This window comes from Bos grunniens, chromosome 18, assembly GCF_055505025.1.
Source record: "Bos grunniens cultivar Pamir isolate PY7600 chromosome 18, Bosgru_T2T1.0, whole genome shotgun sequence".
Lineage (NCBI taxonomy): Eukaryota > Metazoa > Chordata > Mammalia > Artiodactyla > Bovidae > Bos > Bos grunniens.
In genome coordinates, this window is record NC_141182.1 from 51,509,972 (window position 1) to 51,528,544 (window position 18,573).

General features: G+C 49.0%; 1 protein-coding gene across 1 annotated transcript; it reads right to left on the minus strand.

Annotated features, from left to right (window-relative positions):
- Positions 1 to 7,660: 7,660 nt before the first annotated feature.
- Positions 7,661 to 15,498, minus strand: LOC147353940 (cell adhesion molecule CEACAM6-like). The gene is made up of 9 exons (XM_086349395.1): positions 15,293 to 15,498; positions 14,013 to 14,372; positions 12,442 to 12,721; positions 11,801 to 11,931; positions 10,618 to 10,679; positions 9,059 to 9,341; positions 8,730 to 8,761; positions 8,271 to 8,312; positions 7,661 to 8,034 (listed from the first exon to the last, which is right to left on the minus strand). The coding sequence occupies exons 1-9, from the start codon at positions 15,354 to 15,356 to the stop codon at positions 7,969 to 7,971; spliced, it is 1,320 nt and encodes a 439-aa protein (XP_086205521.1). The 5' UTR covers positions 15,357 to 15,498; the 3' UTR covers positions 7,661 to 7,968.
- Between the last annotated feature and the right edge of the window lie 3,075 nt (positions 15,499 to 18,573).

Genomic DNA, 18,573 nt, shown 5'->3' on the forward strand with positions numbered 1-18,573 from the left:
GCTTCAGCATCAGTCCTTCCAATGAATATCAGGGCTAAATTCCTTTAGGATTGACTGGTTTGATCTCCTTGCTGTCTAAGGGACTCTCAAGTAGGTTGAGCATTTCTTCAGATGTGTATTGCCTGTGCTTCGTCTGTAAAATGCCTATTTTTTTTTTTTGGTTTCTTTTTCTATACGATTGTTTAACTTTTTATTCTGGATACATAGGATTTCCTTAGGTATGCATATATCTTATGTACTAATTCTGTGTCAGTCAGATGATTTGTCTTTATATCTTATGGTCTCTTTTGAAGAAAAGGATTTTAATGTTGAACTTATCAACCTTCCAGTTTTATGGCGATTCTTTTTGTGCTTTGCTTAAGAGAGCCTTCTTGGTGATTCCCCAGTGGTCCATTGGTTAGGACTCAGTGCTTTCACTGCCAGGACCTGGGTTCAATCCCTGGTCAGGGAACTAAGATCCTGTAAGACACAGAGTGGGATCACACCCCCCCAAAAAAAATTAAAACAAAAATAAAGGCTGCATGCTTAATATAACAGTAAGGCCCTTGACAGTCTGATTCCATTCATGTCTCAGACTGTCTTCTACAATAAGACACACTGTCTTATTAACTATCTCATTATGAAATAACATTAAAAAAAGAGATTCTTATTTATCCCAGGATCCAAAAAATGCTCTCCTTTGTTTCCTCCAAAACAGTAAGTTTGGATTTTTGCATTTATGTTCTTAATTTATTTAGAATTGATTTTTGTGTGTCTTTAAGATATTTTCATATAGACAATTAATTGCTCAGCTCCTTTTATTGAATAATTCCTTCTTTCCCCATTTATCTGCAGTGGCATCTTGGTTGTATTTCAAAGTTTCGTATTTGTGTGAGTCTCTTTCTGGAATTCTTATCTTCCCACCGATCAATTGATCTACTTTTGTGCCAACAGTTCACTGTATTATTTTTACAGCTTTTTAATAAGTCGTTTTACCTGATAAGGGAAGTCATTCCCCCTCCCCACTTGTTCTTCATCTTCAGGAGAACCTTGGTTATTCTTGGACTTTTTGCACTTCCGTGTACATTTGGACCAACTTGTCAAGTTCCAAGGAATTCTTGTTCGGATTTTGGTTGGAATTTCATTGACTAACTGCTAATTTAGGGGAGAGTCTATATATTTACGAAGCTGAACCCTTCTATCCATGAACATGGGACATCTCTTTATTTAGGTCTTAATATTTTTCAGGGAAGCTTAAAATTTTTTGCATTAGGATCTTGCACATATTTTGTTAATTTATTCCAAAATAATCTATAGTGTTGGTTATTATAAATGATGTCACTTTATTATTTTTTTCTTTGTGAAAAAATTATTTTTATTTATTTATGGCTGTGCTGGGTCTTCATTGCTCCACACAGGCTTTCTCTAGTTGTGGTGAATGGTGGTTACTCTTTGTTGCAGTGTGCGGGCTTCTCAATGCAGTGGCTTCTTTTTTGCAGAGCACAGGTTCTAGGAACATGAGCTTCAGTAGTTGCAGCACACAGGCTTATTAATTGTGGCACAGGGGCTCAGTTGCTCTGGCATGTGGAATCTTCCTGGACCATGGATCAAACTTGTGTCCCTTGCATTGGCAGGATTCTTATCCACTGTACCATCAGGGAAGTCCTAGGGTGGCATTTTTATCTTTTTGAGGGTTGTGCTCCCTAGCTTCAGGGGAAAATAGTATTTCAAATCTGGAGAATGGGAAGATCATTCCATGCTGGAGGAACAACGGTGTGACTGCGGAACTACAAACAGCTCAGAGGTCAGACAGGTGGTGTAAGGAATGGGCCAACGCGGCACTTTCTTTGAATTATTTTGAAACTCTGGTAAAATAACTACACAACGAATTTCTGGGATCAAAAAAGGTACCCTCCCTCACTCCCATGCATCTTCCCTCTCTTTTTTACTTTGGTATTATCAGACAGCTGCTGCTGCTAAGTCGCTTCAGTCGTGTCCGACTCTGTGCGACCCCATAAACGGCAGCCCATCAGGCTCCCCCGCCCCTGGGATTCTCCAGGCAAGAATACTGGAGTAGGTTGCCATTTCCTTCTCCGGTGCATGAAAGTGAAAAGTCAAATGGTGTCATTTTAAAGTTACATTTTCTATTTGTTTCTAACATGGAAATGCAATAAATTTTTGTGCAGTGTATTGATCTTAAAGATAGACACTTTGCTAGACTATATTATTATTTCTAATAATTTGTTTACAGGGTTTTAGGGAGAGGTTTCTGTGTAGATAAAAAGCATCTGTGGATAATGACAGTCGATCTGTGCTGGTTGGGACATCCCAGCACAGCAGTAACAGTGCTGGGCATTCTTGGGTTGTTCTTGATTTTCAGTGTAATACTGCCATTTTTCTAGAAAACAATGTTGCTGTGTCTTGTTTGCTTGCTTTTTTGAGGGAGATAGATTAAAAAAATTTTTTTTCCAGCCTTTTTGAGATACAAGGGACATCATGCTCAGTTGTTCAGTCATGGCCAACTCTTTGCTACCCCATGGACTGTAGCCTGCCAGGCTCCTCTGTCCATGGGATTCACCAGGCAACAATTCTGGAGTGGGTGGCCATTTCCTCCTCCAGGGGATCTTCCCAGACCAGGGATGGAAGCTGCGTCTCTTTCGTCTCCTGCATTGGAAGGCAGATTCTTTACCACTGAGCCACCAGGGAAGCCCCATATGATGAACATGCAACACTTATTTAGGTTGTACACTGTGATGATTTGAAATATATGTGTACTGCAAAATGATTGCTACCATAGCATTAGCTAACACATCCATCTCATCACATAATTACCATTTCTTGTTTGTGGTGAGACCATTTAAAGTCTACTCTCTTAGCACTTTCAAGTATACAATACAGTTTTATTAACTATAATCAGCGTGCTGTACATAAGATTCCTAGAACCTGTTTATTTTACCACTGGAAGTTTGTACTCTTTGAGCAACATTTCCTCATTTCCCCCACCCCTCAACTCCTGGTAATTACCATCCTACTTTCTGTTTCTATGCATTGGCTTTTTTTTTGTACTCCACATGTAAGTGATGTCATATAGCGTGGGTCCCCCAAACTCTGAGATCTAATGCCTGATGTTGAGGTGGAGTTGATGTAATAATAGAAATAACATGCACAAAAAAATGTAATGTGTTTGAATCATTCTGAAATGATCCCCCAGCCCCCATCTGTGGAAAAGTTGTCTTCCATGAAACCAGTCCCTGGTGCTAAAAAAGGTTGTGGCCTCTGTCATATAGTATGCATCTTTGCCTGTCTGACTGATTTCAGTTAGCATAATGCCATCAAAGTCCATCCACCTTTCTTCTTTTTTTGCAAATGGAAAGCTTCCTTTCTTTTGCATAGCTGAATGATATTTCATCTTTCTGTCTTGCATCCTCTTTATATCTTTATCCAGTCATCCACTGATGGCCACTTAGGTTGTTTCCAAGTCTTGGCTATTGTGAATAATGCTGCAAAAAACACGAGAACGTAGATGTTGTTAGGTATTCTTAATCAGATTAAGGAGGTTCCCTTGTGTTCCTAGTGTGATAGTTTACAAATATAAGCTGATGGCAGATATTATCAAATTATTTTTCTATATCTATTGAGATAATCAGGAGTTTTCCCTTTGATATTAATATGGCACACAATGTAGATTTTTTAAAACTCTAAAAACTGATGTATTACATGCAAAGACATGTACAAGTCATAAGTGCTTTTCTCCTGGGTGTTTGCAGAGATGTAGGGCAAGTCTTAAAACCGTATAAAACTCTCAGAATCCAAAGATCTTCACTGTGTGGTATGCCTAAGACCACTGCAGCTTCCTGTAGGAAGGCGATGGGGTGCTGTGGCCCCCACTTCCATTTACAGATTTATAATGTTAAATAACCTTTACTTCTCTGGGGCCAACAAAGCTTAGTCATGGTGTGTCATCTGTTTTCACATACTGCTGGATTTGGTTTGCTAAAACCTTGTTTAGGATTTTTGCCTCTCTGTTCGTAAGTGTGGACTGGCCTGACATTCTCCTTTTGGTTCTGGTTTTAATCTCAGAATGAGTCGGGAACTGTATCTCTTTTTCTATTCTGTGGAAGAATTTGATGTGTGAACAGAGTCCCAGAGCTTTTGGGGGCAATAATAAAAAGATTTAACTTTTGTACCATTGAAATACCAGAAGCAGAGGGAAAGAAAACATGGACTGCAAAAAAAATTGAAACAATAATGGCTCAGGAAGCTGAGTGAACTCAAAGTAGGATCAATCTAGATCAATCTAGACAAATTCACACTAAGATACATAGTAAACTTGTGAAAACTGACGACAAAGGAAAAAATATCTTTACAACCTAGAGGTGTGGGTTGGGGAGGGAGGTGAGAGGGAGGATCAAGAGGGAGGGGACATAGGGATACCTATGGTTGATTCATGGCAGAAATCAATACAATACAGTAAAGCAGTTATCCTTCAATTTAAAAAAATCCAGAGAAACCCATTTCCTATTCAGGATTTTTTTTTTTTTTTGGCCACGAGGCATGGGGGATCTTAGTTCCCTGACTAGGGATTGAACCTCTGCCCCTTGCAGTGGAAACTCAGACTCTTAACCACTGGACCACCAGGGAAATCCCAGAAACTCTAATTTAAATGACAGTAGATTTTGTACCCGAAAATGTGGAAGGAAGTGGCATATTTTTCAAGTGCTGAAAGGAAAGAACTGTCAACTAAAAATTCTACATCTGGCAAATTTATCCTTTGGGAATGAAAGGGGAATCAGGAAATTCTCTGATGAAGGAAAACTATGAGGATTTGCTGCTAACTGACCTTTCAAAGACTGGCCAAAGAGAACAATGTCCAGTTCATTCTCTTTCATTGCTTAGGCTTGGTATCATATCTAAACTCTGACCAAATGTAAAATAAAATAAAAATAATAAATAAAAATAAAGTAAATCCAACAGAGTATATTCTCTGACAATAATACAGTCACGGTAGAAATCAGCAATAGAAAGACAACAAGAAAATCTCTGAAACATTTAGAAAATAAACAACATATTTCTGAATAATCTATGGCCAGAGATGGAGTCTCAAAGGAAATTAAAAAAAAAAGAATTAAATACTGAATTAACAAACCTCCAACCATTTAATAGAATGCAGCTTATGTAATGCCGAGAAGGGTACTTTATGCAACAAAATGCTTATATTAGCAAAGAGGAAACACCGCCTCAAATTAATAATCTAAGATTCTATGACAAGAAACTAGAAAAATGACAACAAAAAGAATCCAACTCAAAGCAGAAGAAAGAATTAATAAAAATAAGAGCACTCATGATTCTTACACTAGGTTCCGTGAATGGATGGCTTGGACCTGAGCCACTGGGAAGGGCAGGGCTGAGTCTGGAGAGTCAGATTTAGTTTTGTGAGTGTGAGGTGGACGGGAGCAAGAAGATGGGATGACTGTGAGGGTCCCAGTCTTTTCTCTTCACCTGGGGGTTGCAGGCAGATGGAACAGTTCTTTGGTGTTCTGCCCTGGGAAATATGTCTTCATGCTCCACTGTTCCCTCAGGAAAAATGTTTGCTCTGCTGGGAAGGACACCCAGCACAGGGCTCTCAGCCTGGAGGAGCTGGGAAAGTAGCCTAGAGCTCTGCTCAGCCTGCTGTCTAGGGAGCTCAGCTGGGGCTCAGGGAACAGAAGGCTGTGCTCAGGTGGTGTTCCAGGCTGGGTGATGGATGGGTGTGTTTCCAAGGTCAGGCACCAAGGTTCAGAAGGTTAATCATGAAATATTCCCTTAATGTTGTAGGCAAGACAGTTGCCTGACTCTCAGGGGTGGGGAGATTCCCTGAGATGCCAGAGTTAAGTTCTCAGCCTCCCCAGGGCCATACTCTGGGTGCAGTGGTCAGCAGCAGTGTAGCAAGTTGTAGAAGATGTGCCAATAAGTACTGTCCAGACACGTGCAAAAGGTTCACGACTTATAAATTAGAGCGAAGCAGGCTATCCCTTAAAAGTTCTGCCTCGTTGGATCTTTCTCATAGAAAGAATAGAAATGGGCTGGGTTTCCAGTCGTCCCTTTTCATTGAGTCCTTTCTGTGCAGCCCCTGGGATGAGCACAGTGAAGACCCTGCCCATGGTGCTGACCAACACTAGCTGCCCAAAGGAGCTGCATCTGCTTTCTTTACATTCTTAACACAGCGTTCTAACAAGGAAGAGGTGGAGAGGGCTTCAGGGAGTGTTGACTGGCTTCTGTCTCCATGGCTAAACGACAGCGAGGGTGCTGTGCACATCAAATCAGGAACTAACCCCACAGTCAGGAAGACCAATTCCAGATTGCCCATGAGCAGTGGTTTTGTAGCTCAGTCGGTAAAGAATCTGCCTGCAATGCAGGAGACCCAGGTTCGACTCCTGGGTTGGGAAGACCCCCTGGAGAAGGAAATGGCAACTCGATCCACTATTCTTGCCTGGAGAATCCCATGGACAGAGGAGCCTGGTAGGTTCCCAGTCCATGGGGTCGCAAGAGTCAGACACAACTGAGCAACTAAACCACTATGAGGAGTTTGCTGTGAGAGAAGACGATGATGACAACCTTGAGAGATGTGACAGAGAGAACAACGGCCCCTCAAAGTTGACCACATATTTTTTAAAATTTTATTTATTTATTTGGCTGCATTGAGTCTTAGTTGCGACATGCAGGATCTTTTGTTGCAGTGCACAGACTCTCCAGCTGTGGTGTGTAGGTTCAGTAGTTGTGGCATGCAGGCTTAGGTGGCTTAAGTGGGATCTTAAGTTTCCCGACCAGGGATTGAACCCATGTCCTTTGCATTGCAAGGCAGATTCTAAATCAACTGGACCACCAGGGAAGTCCCTGTCCACATCTTAATACCCAGAATCTCTGCAGATGTCCCAAGATAAAAGGAATTTATAAATTAAGGATCATGTGATTAGGAGATTATGGTGAGTTATCTGATTGGGCCCAACATAATCACAAGGGTGGTCCTTATAAAGAAAAAGGGAGGCAGGAGAGGCAGAGCCAGAGAAAGAGATGTGACGATGGAAGCAGAGCATGACTTTAAGATACTCCACGGCTGACTTTTGAAGATGGAGGAAGGGGTCACAAGCCAAGGAAAACAGGTAGCCTCTCACAGCTTGGAAAGGCAAGGAAGCGAACTCTCTCTTAGACCATCCAGGAAGAACAGAGCTGTGTTGACACCTTCATTTGTGTTGTTTTATACCACAGGTTTGTGATAAGCTGCTACAGCAGCAATAGGAAACAAGAGGTGTCACCTTCTCTAACCCAACATTGTGTGCATACGAGATAAGGAGTATCTTAGAGCCAAATCATGATGTGAAACTTAGCAGGTTTTGTAACTGTCTCTTATCTCATAACAAACAACACTCAGGCAGTGGCCGAACATCCTCCTGAGCTCTGGGCTCTGTGCCTTAGTGCACAGACCACTTTTGTTTGGGTGAATGTGGGTAAACTGACCCATGTGAACTTACACGGGAAGATCACCCTTCCCAGGTGACCTCAGTTCTTCAGGTGTGGAGGGGGCTGCAGATGAGGCCCAGGTGGGAGGAGGCCCGCGGGTCACATCGAGGAGACAGTTTGTCCCACTGCTGTGGAACCTGGGTGAGTTTTAGGTGTGAGGAGCCCATGTGCACAAAAAGAGCAAACGAGAGGAAAGTCCTCTTTATTCAGATCTCTCAGGTGGTCCACAGTGGGTCACAGGCCCAGCCACTTTCCTTGGAAGTCCTCAGTTCCTTGGGGAATGGAAGTCCTTGTCTTCACCCATCCAGGGCTCAGGGCAGCCTTGTCAGGGCCTCCAGAAGGCCAGGAGGGACACTAAGGCTGAGCCCAGGCCCCCCAGTATCTTCAGGGGTCACAGCTGTTTCTCTGCTTCAGGTGTCTGACCTCACTCAGACTCTGGGGTCTCAGGTGGGCTCTTCTCCACAGCCCTTAAGGGGAAGTTCCTGGAGCAAACTAAGAAACCACATCTACTTTGGGGTTGATCTGGCAGTAGATATCTGTGTTGGGATAGAGTAATTCCTGTAAAGAAAGAAGAGGCCTTTGAGCCCCTATAAACTTCTCAGAACAAGTCCCAGGGTCTCCCTGGCCTGGGGTCCACAGGGCTGCTTTGTGGGGGGCCCGGCTGTGCTGGAGGCTTTCTGGCTCCAGATGCATCTCTCCTCTTCATCCATTTCCCCATTTTTGCTGCCGTTTCCTGGACCTCAAGAAAGTACCCTTACAAGTGCAGGATCAGACCATTCATCCCCAACACTCACCTCATATATGGGAACAGCTGGCCTGGGGCTGGGTAGGGAGGCCTGGGCAGGGGAGAAAGTGGGTGTCAGGGGGACAGAGAAGAGAGTCATTTCTCCTCAGAAGTGACCAGCCCTGCCTCCCAAGCAGCCACCTCCAAGCCTGAAGCCCTCACTTCAGTCCCCATCTGCGCTGCATGCTCCACCCTTGATAGCCCGAGAGCTCTGTCTGAAGCTCCTAGTGCCCACTCTATTCCTGGCTGGACTCCAGGGTTAACTGTGAAGGGACCAGGCAGGCTCAGTGCAGGGTGTGGGGGTGTCCTGCCCCTGAATTGAATCCCAGTCCTGACCAGGATGGGGTTCATGTTGCTGGCTACCCTGGAGTGAAGGGTGTCTGTACTGTGAAATGTTGGACAGTCCCACTGCCCTGAGTCTGCACAGCTGGGACCGCAGGGAGAAGAGACAAGGAAAGAACATGCTTACCAGGGAGACAGAGCTGCCAGAGGGACCATGTCCTAGAAGCAGAGACAGCAGTTAGCATCAGGGGTGTGAGGAAGTTTAGCCCATCCTCCAGGAGAGGCTGGGAGTCTTCAGCTTCCGGAGAACCATGGGAGAAGGGGCATCACCCAGGGAGAGACCTTCTGGGCACTTAGGGTCCAGTGAGGTGACCCATGACTCAGAACTCATACATCTAACAGACCAGTCAGTGTGGGTCCCCTGTGATGAAGCCCCAGGGGGACGGCTGGCTGGAGCAGGCACTGGAGGATAGGACCAGGGTGTCCCAGATGCTCCCGGGCTTAGAAGACACTCACCCAGGGTGGTTGCTGGAGGCTGGTGCTCTATGAGGTCATTCTGGCCACTGGCCCTAGGAAAGGTCAAGATTATTTTTGAGGGTTGCAGGAAGCAGGAGGAGGTCACAGCTTTGGTGTCAAAACAGGGAACAAGGAGCGTTCCCTTTTCTAAACAGGGAGTGTGTACATATGTGGTCAGATGCACAGTCACATCCCACTCTTTGGGATCTCGTGGACTGTGGCCCTCCAGGCTTCTCTGTCTATGGGGTTCTCCAGGCAAGAATACTGGAGTGGGTTGCCATTTCCTTCTCCAGGGGAATCTTCCTGACTCAGGGATCAAACCTCTGTCTTCTTCGTCTCCTGCATTGCAGGTGGACTCATTACTACTGAGCCACTAGGGAAACCCAATCAAGGAATGGACAGACCTCCATTCTCCACCAATGCTGTTTAGGGGGAGAGGGCCCAGCAGAGAGGAGCTAGGGAAAGTCCTTAAGAAGCCACATCCATCTTGGGCTCAGAGAGGAAGGATGTGCAGGTCAATGATAGTCCGGGAGAAAGTGACTTGAGAAGGGACAAAGGACCCAGTAAAGGAATCAGACCAAAGGCTTTGAGTGGAAGGGTCAGGTCCTCAGAGGAGAGCAAGGCCAGAACGCATGGAGGACGCTTGGAGAGCCAGTGCATCTTGAGTCTCGTGACTATGGTGGCTCTTAGGTGGCCAGACCAGCCCCTCAGGCTGAGAGATGCTGAAATTAGACAATGGCCTCGTTCTCTATCTTTATTTGCCTGGAAAGAGGTATAAAGCTCAGCTCCCGACCTGCTGTCCTGGCCGGATCCACGTTCTCCCATCTCATACATCAGGGGCTGTGGTTAACACATGTGCCTCATGGTAGAATCTGACCCGACCTGGCCTGTCCAGGTGGCTTCAGTCTCTTTGGCCACGATGACCCTCGGGTTCTGAGGCTGTCAACCTCTCCTTTCAGGGTGACTGGATTTAAATAAATAGCAGGATGTGCCGCTTACTGAGCATTTGCCCCTGCCAGCACAGCTGCAGGTCTGCTCTGGGAACTAGAAAAACAGTGGGTTGTTCTTGTTCAGTCGCTCAGTCGTGTCCAACGCTTTGTGACCCCATGGGCTGTAGCCCGCCAGGCTCCTCTGTCCATGAGATTTCCCAGGCAAGAATACTGGAGGGGGTGGCCATTGCCTTCTCCAGGGGATCTTCCCGACCCAGGGATTAAACCCACATCTTCTGCATTGCAGGCAGATTCTTTACCACTGAGCCACAGGGTAAACCCTGGACAACAGCAGTGGGGAGTGTCTAATTTACAGATGCAGAAGGTGTTGGGAAGCCACCCCAGGTCAGCATCTGGTGAAGGAGGGGCCGATGGATGAGACCGAATGTCCTTGGGGGAAGTGGGGAGGCTGTGGAGAGCCAGGCCCAGAATCCAAGGGTAGGGTGTCTTTCTTCCTGACTTGGCGTCAGCCTGGGGGACAGGATTAGCATCGGGCATCGCCCATTTGTACCTTCTAGTCATCTTGAGGAAAACAAAACACTCTAGAGTGGTCACCAGTGCCAACCTAACCAGGATCCCAATCATGATGACGATAACGATCTCCCTATTGAGGGCTGGGCTCTTTTCTTGGCCTGAAAGGAGAAGATAAAGGGGGAGATGAAGGTGAAGGCCTGAGTTCACCTGACCAGGGAAACCACAAGAAGTCTTACAGGGGAGAGGGCCTGGTTCGGGAGGAAGGAAATGCTTTGAGGTCTGTGAGTGGTTGTGTGTTTTGTCATCACGGTGTCTTCCCAACCCTCCTGCTGCAGGTGGTTGCATCTCTCTCTCTCTATTTTAATCACATTTGAAACCTCGGACTTCCTCTAACTCGACATTCTCTCACTGTAGCCAGCTCTGTGTCCTATTTGTGTTCCTGTTAAGGGCTCTTTCCTCTTACATTACGCCCCCTCCCCTTGTGTTTCCTTCCCATCCCTATTGTCAGTCTTAGAGGGAAGGTCTGCTCAACTCCTGCTCAGTAATAATAATATTAGCCGACTGTTTCCAGTCCATTCTGTGTGGCCGGCACTGTGGGGAAATCCTTTATGCACATCTGTTCTGATCCTTCCCTCCCTATGATGGAGGGGGTGTCATCCTTGCTAGGTGTGCATACATCTGAGACCCATGGTGCTTAAAGAAATCAACGGAGTTCATAGAACTTCCTGATGGCTCAGACAGTAAAGAATCTGCCTGCAATTCAGGAGACCCGGGTTTGATCCCTGGGTTGGGGAAGATCCCCTGGAGAAGGGAATGACAATTCATTTCAGTATTCTTCCAAATACTGGAAAATTCCATGGACAGAGGAGGCTGGTAGGCTACAGTCCATGGGGTTGCAAAGAGTCGGACACAACTGAGCGACCGAGCAAGTAGCATATCTCATCTGGTAAGAGATTAATATCCATTTCTTCAATTCAACAACAACAAAAGGCACTTGACCCTGGGGACCCTTCTTTGTTTCCTATCTCCCCCAACATGAGGCTGTCAGGGGCTGAGAGAATCACCCCCCGCATTCCAGGCTGGACCCAAGGTCTGCCAGGAGAAATCAGACAGAAGGAGGAAGAAGGGTCTGCTGAGATGTAGTGGGAGGGTTCAGGGGCTGATTTGGAATTTGCTTGTAACTTCTGTGAAGTTGGGAGGTAACTTCTTTCAGATTTTTTTCTGAAAACCTACAGGCTCTACCACAAAGCTTGGTACTGATGGGCCAAGGGCCACTTACCAGAGACTGTGATAGCCTTGACTGTGGTTTTACTGGGACCAGTGATGAAGTTATGGACAAGGCAGTTACAGGATGTACTCTTATCTGCAGTGATGTTGGGGATAAAGAGCTCCTGTATGGATTGTGGGGGCCTCCCGGTGATAAGCCAGGGACACGGTGTGGCTGGGGTTAGAGGCTGTGTGGTGGGAGAGGCTGAGGTTTGCCTCTGGATGGTAGCAGGAGCCTGACGGGAAGTGGTGGGGGTGTCCGGGCCATCTGAAGCAAAGAGCATAAAGCCACACGTGGTGCAATCAGAGGGAAGGGAAATTTCTAGTCTGTATTAGGGCCACAGCGTCCTTCGGTCTGGATCACAGCTTTGTTGTAGAAAGTCTCAACAATTACCTCTCATGTTCACTCATCCCGAGCCTGAGATATTAACCTGTTTCTTTCGTCACAACCTCTCAAGACACAGCAGCCCATCCCCTCCTAGTCTTGATTCAAGGTGGGCCTGCCTGGACTTGCCTGGGACAGGAAGTCATGGCCAGCCTGGGTGTCCAAAGGTGAGGGTCCATGCACTTGGATCTGAGAGGGATGGGTATGGCCTGGCCTCCAGTACTGTGGATTCAGCCAGGAGGCCTGGACCACGCAGGAACAGAGGTTACTCACAGAGGCCATTCAGGGTGAATGGGTCACCATGGGTGATATTTTCTGGATTCCCGGCTTCATACACATAGGGTCCTGTGTCATTCCTTGTCACATTGAACATAGTGAGAGTCCTGTTTCCCTCGCACAGTTCCAGCTCGGTGCTGTTGTAGAGGCTCTGATTGTTGATCAAACACAAGTAGATGTCCCGAGTCTCAAATCTACACGTTAACACCACAGTGTCCTTGTGCTCCCTGGGGTTGGAGTTGTTGCTCGTGATGACGGGTGTGGGTAGCACCGCTGTGCAGATAACAGAGAGAACATTGCCCTTTTCTACCTTTGGCTTTTCTAAAAGCATCTTCAATCAGAATTGGCATCTCTCACCTCTCAGCCAGACTGAGCCCTTAATGAATAAGGCAGGTCTGTGTATCAAAGACGAATGCATGGGGACCTGAGCTCAGAGAGTGTGAGGCCACCTGCTCTACGTCTGGGAGAAGCACAGGCTTCCTCGGAGGTCTATTATGTAACAGCGTTTAGTGGTGGACAGAACAGGGTGGGATTCAGAGACCACCTGGCGTCTGTCCTGGTTTCATCAACCAGCCTTGGGAGAGAGCTCCTTGGGCTGCACCCTGGAGAACGAGAAGCTTCTAGGAGTATCTTCCTTCCTCTGTTCCTCCCTGGGGGTGCTGCTCCCAGGGCAGTTGACTGACCACCTGGGGACCTTGTACCTGTGTGCTCTCCATGCCAAGTCTCAGGAGTAGGACCAGGCTGTGCCCCTGCACGGAGGTGGCTCTTGGGGCTGAGCCCTGGCTGGTGACCAGCTTGGAGCCTCCAGATTTGGCACAGGCTTCCCAGGGTCACTGGAGGCAGGAGCCCTGGGACAGGGTCTGGGAGGGACTTCCTGGGGCTGAGCTTCTCTGTGAGGATCCCTGGGGCCCTCAGGCCAGGGTCTTCCCTGAGTCCTGCAGGGTCTTCCTCAGGGTCATGGTCAGGGGGAGGGGCCCAGGGGGCTGGACTGAGAGCGCTCTCCCTCTGCTGCATCCCTCATCAGACCGTCCTTCTCTCTACACAGTGTCTGCAGGGCCTGGCTTCCTGGAAAGCATTTCTGACCCTTTGGAGTTGGTCTCCACAGTGTGTGCCCTGCACTGAATGTTCAAACCCCGACACGGGACACAATGCAGAGGGGGATGGAGGTGCCATCTGGGTCGGTCAGTCCTGTGAGTGTGAACAGAATTCACCCCGACCCATAGCTCAGTTGGTAAAGAATCCGCCTGCAATGCAGGAGACCCCGGTTCAATTCCTGGATCAGAAAGATCTGCTGGAGAAGGGATAGGCTACCCACTCCAGTATTCTTGGGCTTCCCTGGTGGCTCAGCTGGTAAAGAATCTGCCTACAATGTGGGAGACCTAGGTTTGATTCCTGGGTTGGGAAGATCCGCTGGAGAAGTGAAAGGCTACCCAATCCAGTATTCTGGTCTGGAGAATTCCATGGACTGTGTAGTCCATGGAGTCACAAAGAGTCGGACACGACTGAGCAACTTTCACTTTCACTTTCCCACCCAATACGCCAAGGTCAGACAGGAAGCACTCACTATATATGCAGAGATGTCCAGTTTGTCCTTCTGTCTGTAAATCATCCTTTGTAAGGAGCAGCGTGTAGGATCCTGTGTCTTTCTGGGTGATGCTCTGGATCAGCAGGGTTCCATTGGGGTAAAGTGTCTCCCGTCCGCTGTGTGCACGCCCATTGGTAGTTACATTAGTGTCTATTCTATATGATGCAATTAGCTGGGTGTTGTCTACCCTGTCTCCTCTGTGCCAGGCATAGCCTAGAGGATTCTCTGTCATGTTGTGGGCAAGCAGAAGAACATCCGACCCTTCTGCAGCAAGGCGGGGCATCGTTTCAATAGTGGGCTGGGCAGTGGTGGGCGGGGTCCAGAAAGTTAAGAGGGAGACTAGGAGGGAAGAGAGAGAAATCAGTTAATATTGTGCCCTGTGTGGGGGATGGGAAAATGCTGCCCTGGGTCCTGAGCAGGTCTCTTCATCCCTCAGCCTTAGTGTGTGAGTGTATGTGTGTGCGTGTGTTTGTGTGTGTGTATGTGTGTGTGTCCTCCTGGTTCAAGGTCAGCAGCATGACCCCCATCACTTCAGCCCCTCTGGGCTCTTTTTTTCCTGTTTTCCCAGCTGTCCCCTGGCTCACTCCCTCACTGCCCTTACATGCCTGCTCACACTCAGGGCCTCTTGGGAGATGCCCCTCCCCCTGACCAGCTGCTGTAAAGACCCTCCGTGCTCACTTGCTGACCCTTCCCTGCTCCCTTTCCTGCGTGACGCCTGTAGCACCTGCCAGCACACTCTTGATCTCTCTGCTTGTCTGTCTTCCTCCCCACAGAACGTGGGCTCCATGAGGGCAGCGGCTTGTCTGATCCTGCTTGAAACCCAGGGCCAGGGCCAGGCTCCAGACCTTAGTACCTCGGGATGAAGGAAGGAGAGGTCCCAGGAATTCCACAGCCTGGTTTTTATTTGTTTGTCAGTTTCTAAGGGTGCCGGGTTAGGACAATGATTACTGTCCTGGTTATGTCTTTTTCTGTAGTGACACAACACATTGTTATTATCGTCATCAGTTTTCAACAATTACTGCTCAGTGAAGAATTACTCATAAAACCTACAGCAGTTGAGTCTTCCTGCCCCTCACCAGCTCTAGCTCATGGAGAGTCTCCTGTGGCTGAACCCGCCACCCTCCCCTGCTCCCCTGTCCTCTGCCCTCAGGTGTGAACAGAAGCCCTCTGTCCCCTCTCAGAGCCCTGTCTCCCCCAGACACCAGCCAGTCTCTTGTTCTCCACTCTCTGCCCACTCCCTGAAAATTGTCCCCTCTCACCTTCCAGGAGGAGCCTGTTCCAGGGGACATGCCTCCTGCTTGCAGGGCCTGACGGGGGCTCCATGGCGCCTGCTGTCTGCTATGTCCCTCTCTGTGAGGAGAACTTCTGGTCCAGAAACGCTCAGAAGCACTGCAGCCTGCTGAGTGAGCTCTGCTGTCCTTCGCTCTGTGTGCTGGGCCTCCTCCGGGGGCAGGAGCACGTCACTGGGTCACGTGGCCCGGGGGCGGGGTCTCTGCCCAGGCCCCGCCCTCTGCCTCCCCTCTCCTCCTTCCCTCCCTAGTGGCCCCCCTTCCTTTTCCCCCTCAGTCTGTATTTCTATTCCCTGAACTCTGCTGCGTCCCCTGCCTTCGATAGCAGTGATTCTCCACCTACACACACACACACACAAACACACACATCTACACACACCTACACACACACACCCCTACACACACACACATACACACACAGCTACACACAGACACCTACATACACACACCTACCTATACACACACACACACATGCACACACACACACTCTTGTCTGGAAAAGCACAACCTTGGGGTGTCTGGGTCCAGGGTCCCCACTGCTCTGGATCAGATGCACACTCAACCTCCCCGACAGCCCTCTGTCATCCCTTTCTGGCTTTTCCCTTCAGAGGAGGAGCTTGGGGGTGGGGGGTGCATGAGGGACGCTTATCACAGGGACGTCATCCCCAAGGTGCGTGGGAATCACCTGTGGAGCTTTATGAAGACTGCGAACCCCCAGGTGTCATCTTAGAAATGCTGTTTCAGCAGCCGCCAGGTCACACCCTCGTCCAGCCTGAGACCCCAGAACACCGGTTAGATTGCCCCACCCACCCCAGTGTTGGCCTCTGCTGTGTTTTGGTCTGAGGTCTCTCAGCAAAACGCACAGATCCAGGGCTTTCCAAATTTTGGTGGTAATTGTTCCTGTGACACAGAAACCCAGCTGGATGCCCAGGGTCTTCCTGTTGTTCTCAAATATCTGAGAAGATTGCATTTACTTCCCGTCTGAAGGTCACACTGACTCTGGAGGAGAGAAAGGAGTCAGATGAGCGATGACTGGAGAGGGGACCTGACCTCCACTTTCGAGTGTCACCAGCCTGGCGTCTGATTTCAGGGACAGACACCCAGAACCGGGTGTCAGGAGGAGCTGCAGTTTGCAGGTGAGAAGGGAAAGGTTTCCTGTGTGTCCTGGGAAGAGAGGAACCTGGTGCTGAGGGGTGGGCTGACTCTGGGCTCCCTGGTCCTCGGGTCAAGTTGCGGGAGACTCTCCCTCTCCTTGCCTGAGCCTTGGTTCAGAAACTATTCAGGTCCTCCTTGCCATTATAGGGCCTCCTCTGTCACCCTGGCTGATTTTTCTGTGGTCACTGTGATCTTTCCCATGGGTGGCTGCAGGCAGGGATGGGAGCTGGCATGGGTGCCCATAGGCCCCTAGAAGGTTGGGCAGTGTAGTGTGGGCCCACAGGAGGGGCTCTGAGGGTCTGTTAGAGGAGGGGTCCCCTGGGGTCTAACGCCTGATGACCTGAGGTGAAAAGGCTATGGTTTTTCCAGTGGTCATGTATGGATGTGAGAGTTGGACTATGAAGAATGCTGAGCGCCGAAGAATTGATACTTTTGAACTGTGGTGTTGGAGAAGACTCTTGAGAGTCCCTTGGACTGCAAGGAGATCCAACCAGTCCATTCTGAAGGAGATCAGCCCTGGGATTTCTTTGGAAGGAATGATGCTGAAACTGAAACTCCAGTACTTTGGCCACCTCGTGTGAAGAGTTGACTCATTGGAAAAGACTCTGATGCTGGGAGGGATTGGGGGCAGGAGGAGAAGGGGACGACAGAGGATGAAATTGCTGGATGGCATCACCGACTCGATGGACGTGAGTCTGAGTGAACTCCGGGAGTTGGTGATGGACAGGAAGGCCTGGCGTGCTGCGATTCATGGGGTTGCAAAGAGTTGGACACGACTGAACGACTGAACTGAACTGAACTGAATAAATGCACAACAATTGTAATGCATTTGTATTATCCCCAAACCACCTCCATTGCTCCGCAATTATTGTCCGTGAAACCGGTCCCTGGTGCCATTAAGACTGGAGTCTGCTGTTTAGAGGGAGGGATAGAAATCAGGCTCCTTCACCTTCTTAGCCCAAGAAAGTTCACCTGTTAATTTCGTGTTGTCTGTGTGGCCCCATATCGCCCCCTGGAGGTCATGAGCAGACCTGGGGACAATGTAATGGGCTGCACAGGGATGCAAACGCTAAAGGGTGTGAGCCTGCTCTGCACCCTGGGCAGAGGTGGGCTCCAGACTGAGGGGCTGTCTGCTGGGGTCCAGGTCACTGTGGGTCCCCAGGCTTCCTGACCTCATCCTAGTGAAGGGTGAGCCCAGGGAGAGGATGGGCATTGTTCAGTGGCAGGAGAACCATCCATCCAGGTGGACGTGTGCTCAGGAGGAGCTCTCAGTCCCCGAGGCTTCAAAGGAGGGGCCAGCTGGGGGTGTCTGGGGCTTTGGACAGAGGGTGGCGGCCTGTGGGCTGGACCACCTCACGGCACTGGGCCCGCACCCTAGTTCTCTGTGCCCCATCAGTGGTCTGCTCTCAGCCTCTCCACAGTGCCAGGACCTGAGGCAGCTCCAAGTGGAGACTCTGGCAGGGGAGGGGAGACCCCCTTGGGACCTCAATCCCTCTGAGATGGAGCAACTGCAGAACTGTGTTCCCCTCTTCCCTCTGCTCCAGAAGTTCCCCTCGTTTCCCAGGACACCTTTGGAGGGAGGGGCTGAAATGTCTCCAGGGACCAGACCCAGGTGTCCCCACAGATCATGGACCTTGGGATGAGGAGCTGCTCCCCGATTCCCGCGAGTTCACGCTGGGGCTTCCCCCTCCCCTGTGGGCACTCCCTTGGGATGGAGGATCGGAAGTCTGAGCCAGGTCAGCTCTCAGAGAGAAGGAGAAGGCCTCAAGCTGCCAGCTCAGGCCCTCCAGGGAGACTATCAGATTTTCCTGAGTAGAGACGGGAGGGGGTGTGAATATCTGGGAATGAGCAGAGGTCTGACTCCTCACAGTTAAGAGGCCCCTGTCCTCACTCCTGACTCCAGGATGAATAAAGTCCCGTCCTGGAGCAGCTGTGGGCACTTGCAGGTTTCCTCCCACTGTGATGCCAGAGCCCCTGTGTCCACAAGGAATATTCTCTGACCCCTCGGTGTCACACTGGGTGGGGTGTGGAGGTGGCTTCTGTTATGCAGATTCTCTTATCTATTTCAGTTCAGTTCAGTTCAGTCGCTCAGTTGT

What these genes read in the sequence shown, in the direction of transcription:
- LOC147353940 (XM_086349395.1), bottom strand. Translation starts at nt 15,356, where the DNA reads ATGGAGCCCCCGTCAGGCCCTGCAAGCAGGAGGCATGTCCCCTGGAAC. An exon ending in ACCCTGAATGGCCTCTGTGA is followed by an intron (nt 11,932 to 12,441) that starts GTAACCTCTGTT and finishes TATCACCGGGAG; the next exon opens with GCCCCCACAATCCATACAGG. An exon ending in CAAGGCTATCACAGTCTCTG is followed by an intron (nt 10,680 to 11,800) that starts GTAAGTGGCCCT and finishes TTCTCCTTTCAG; the next exon opens with GCCAAGAAAAGAGCCCAGCC.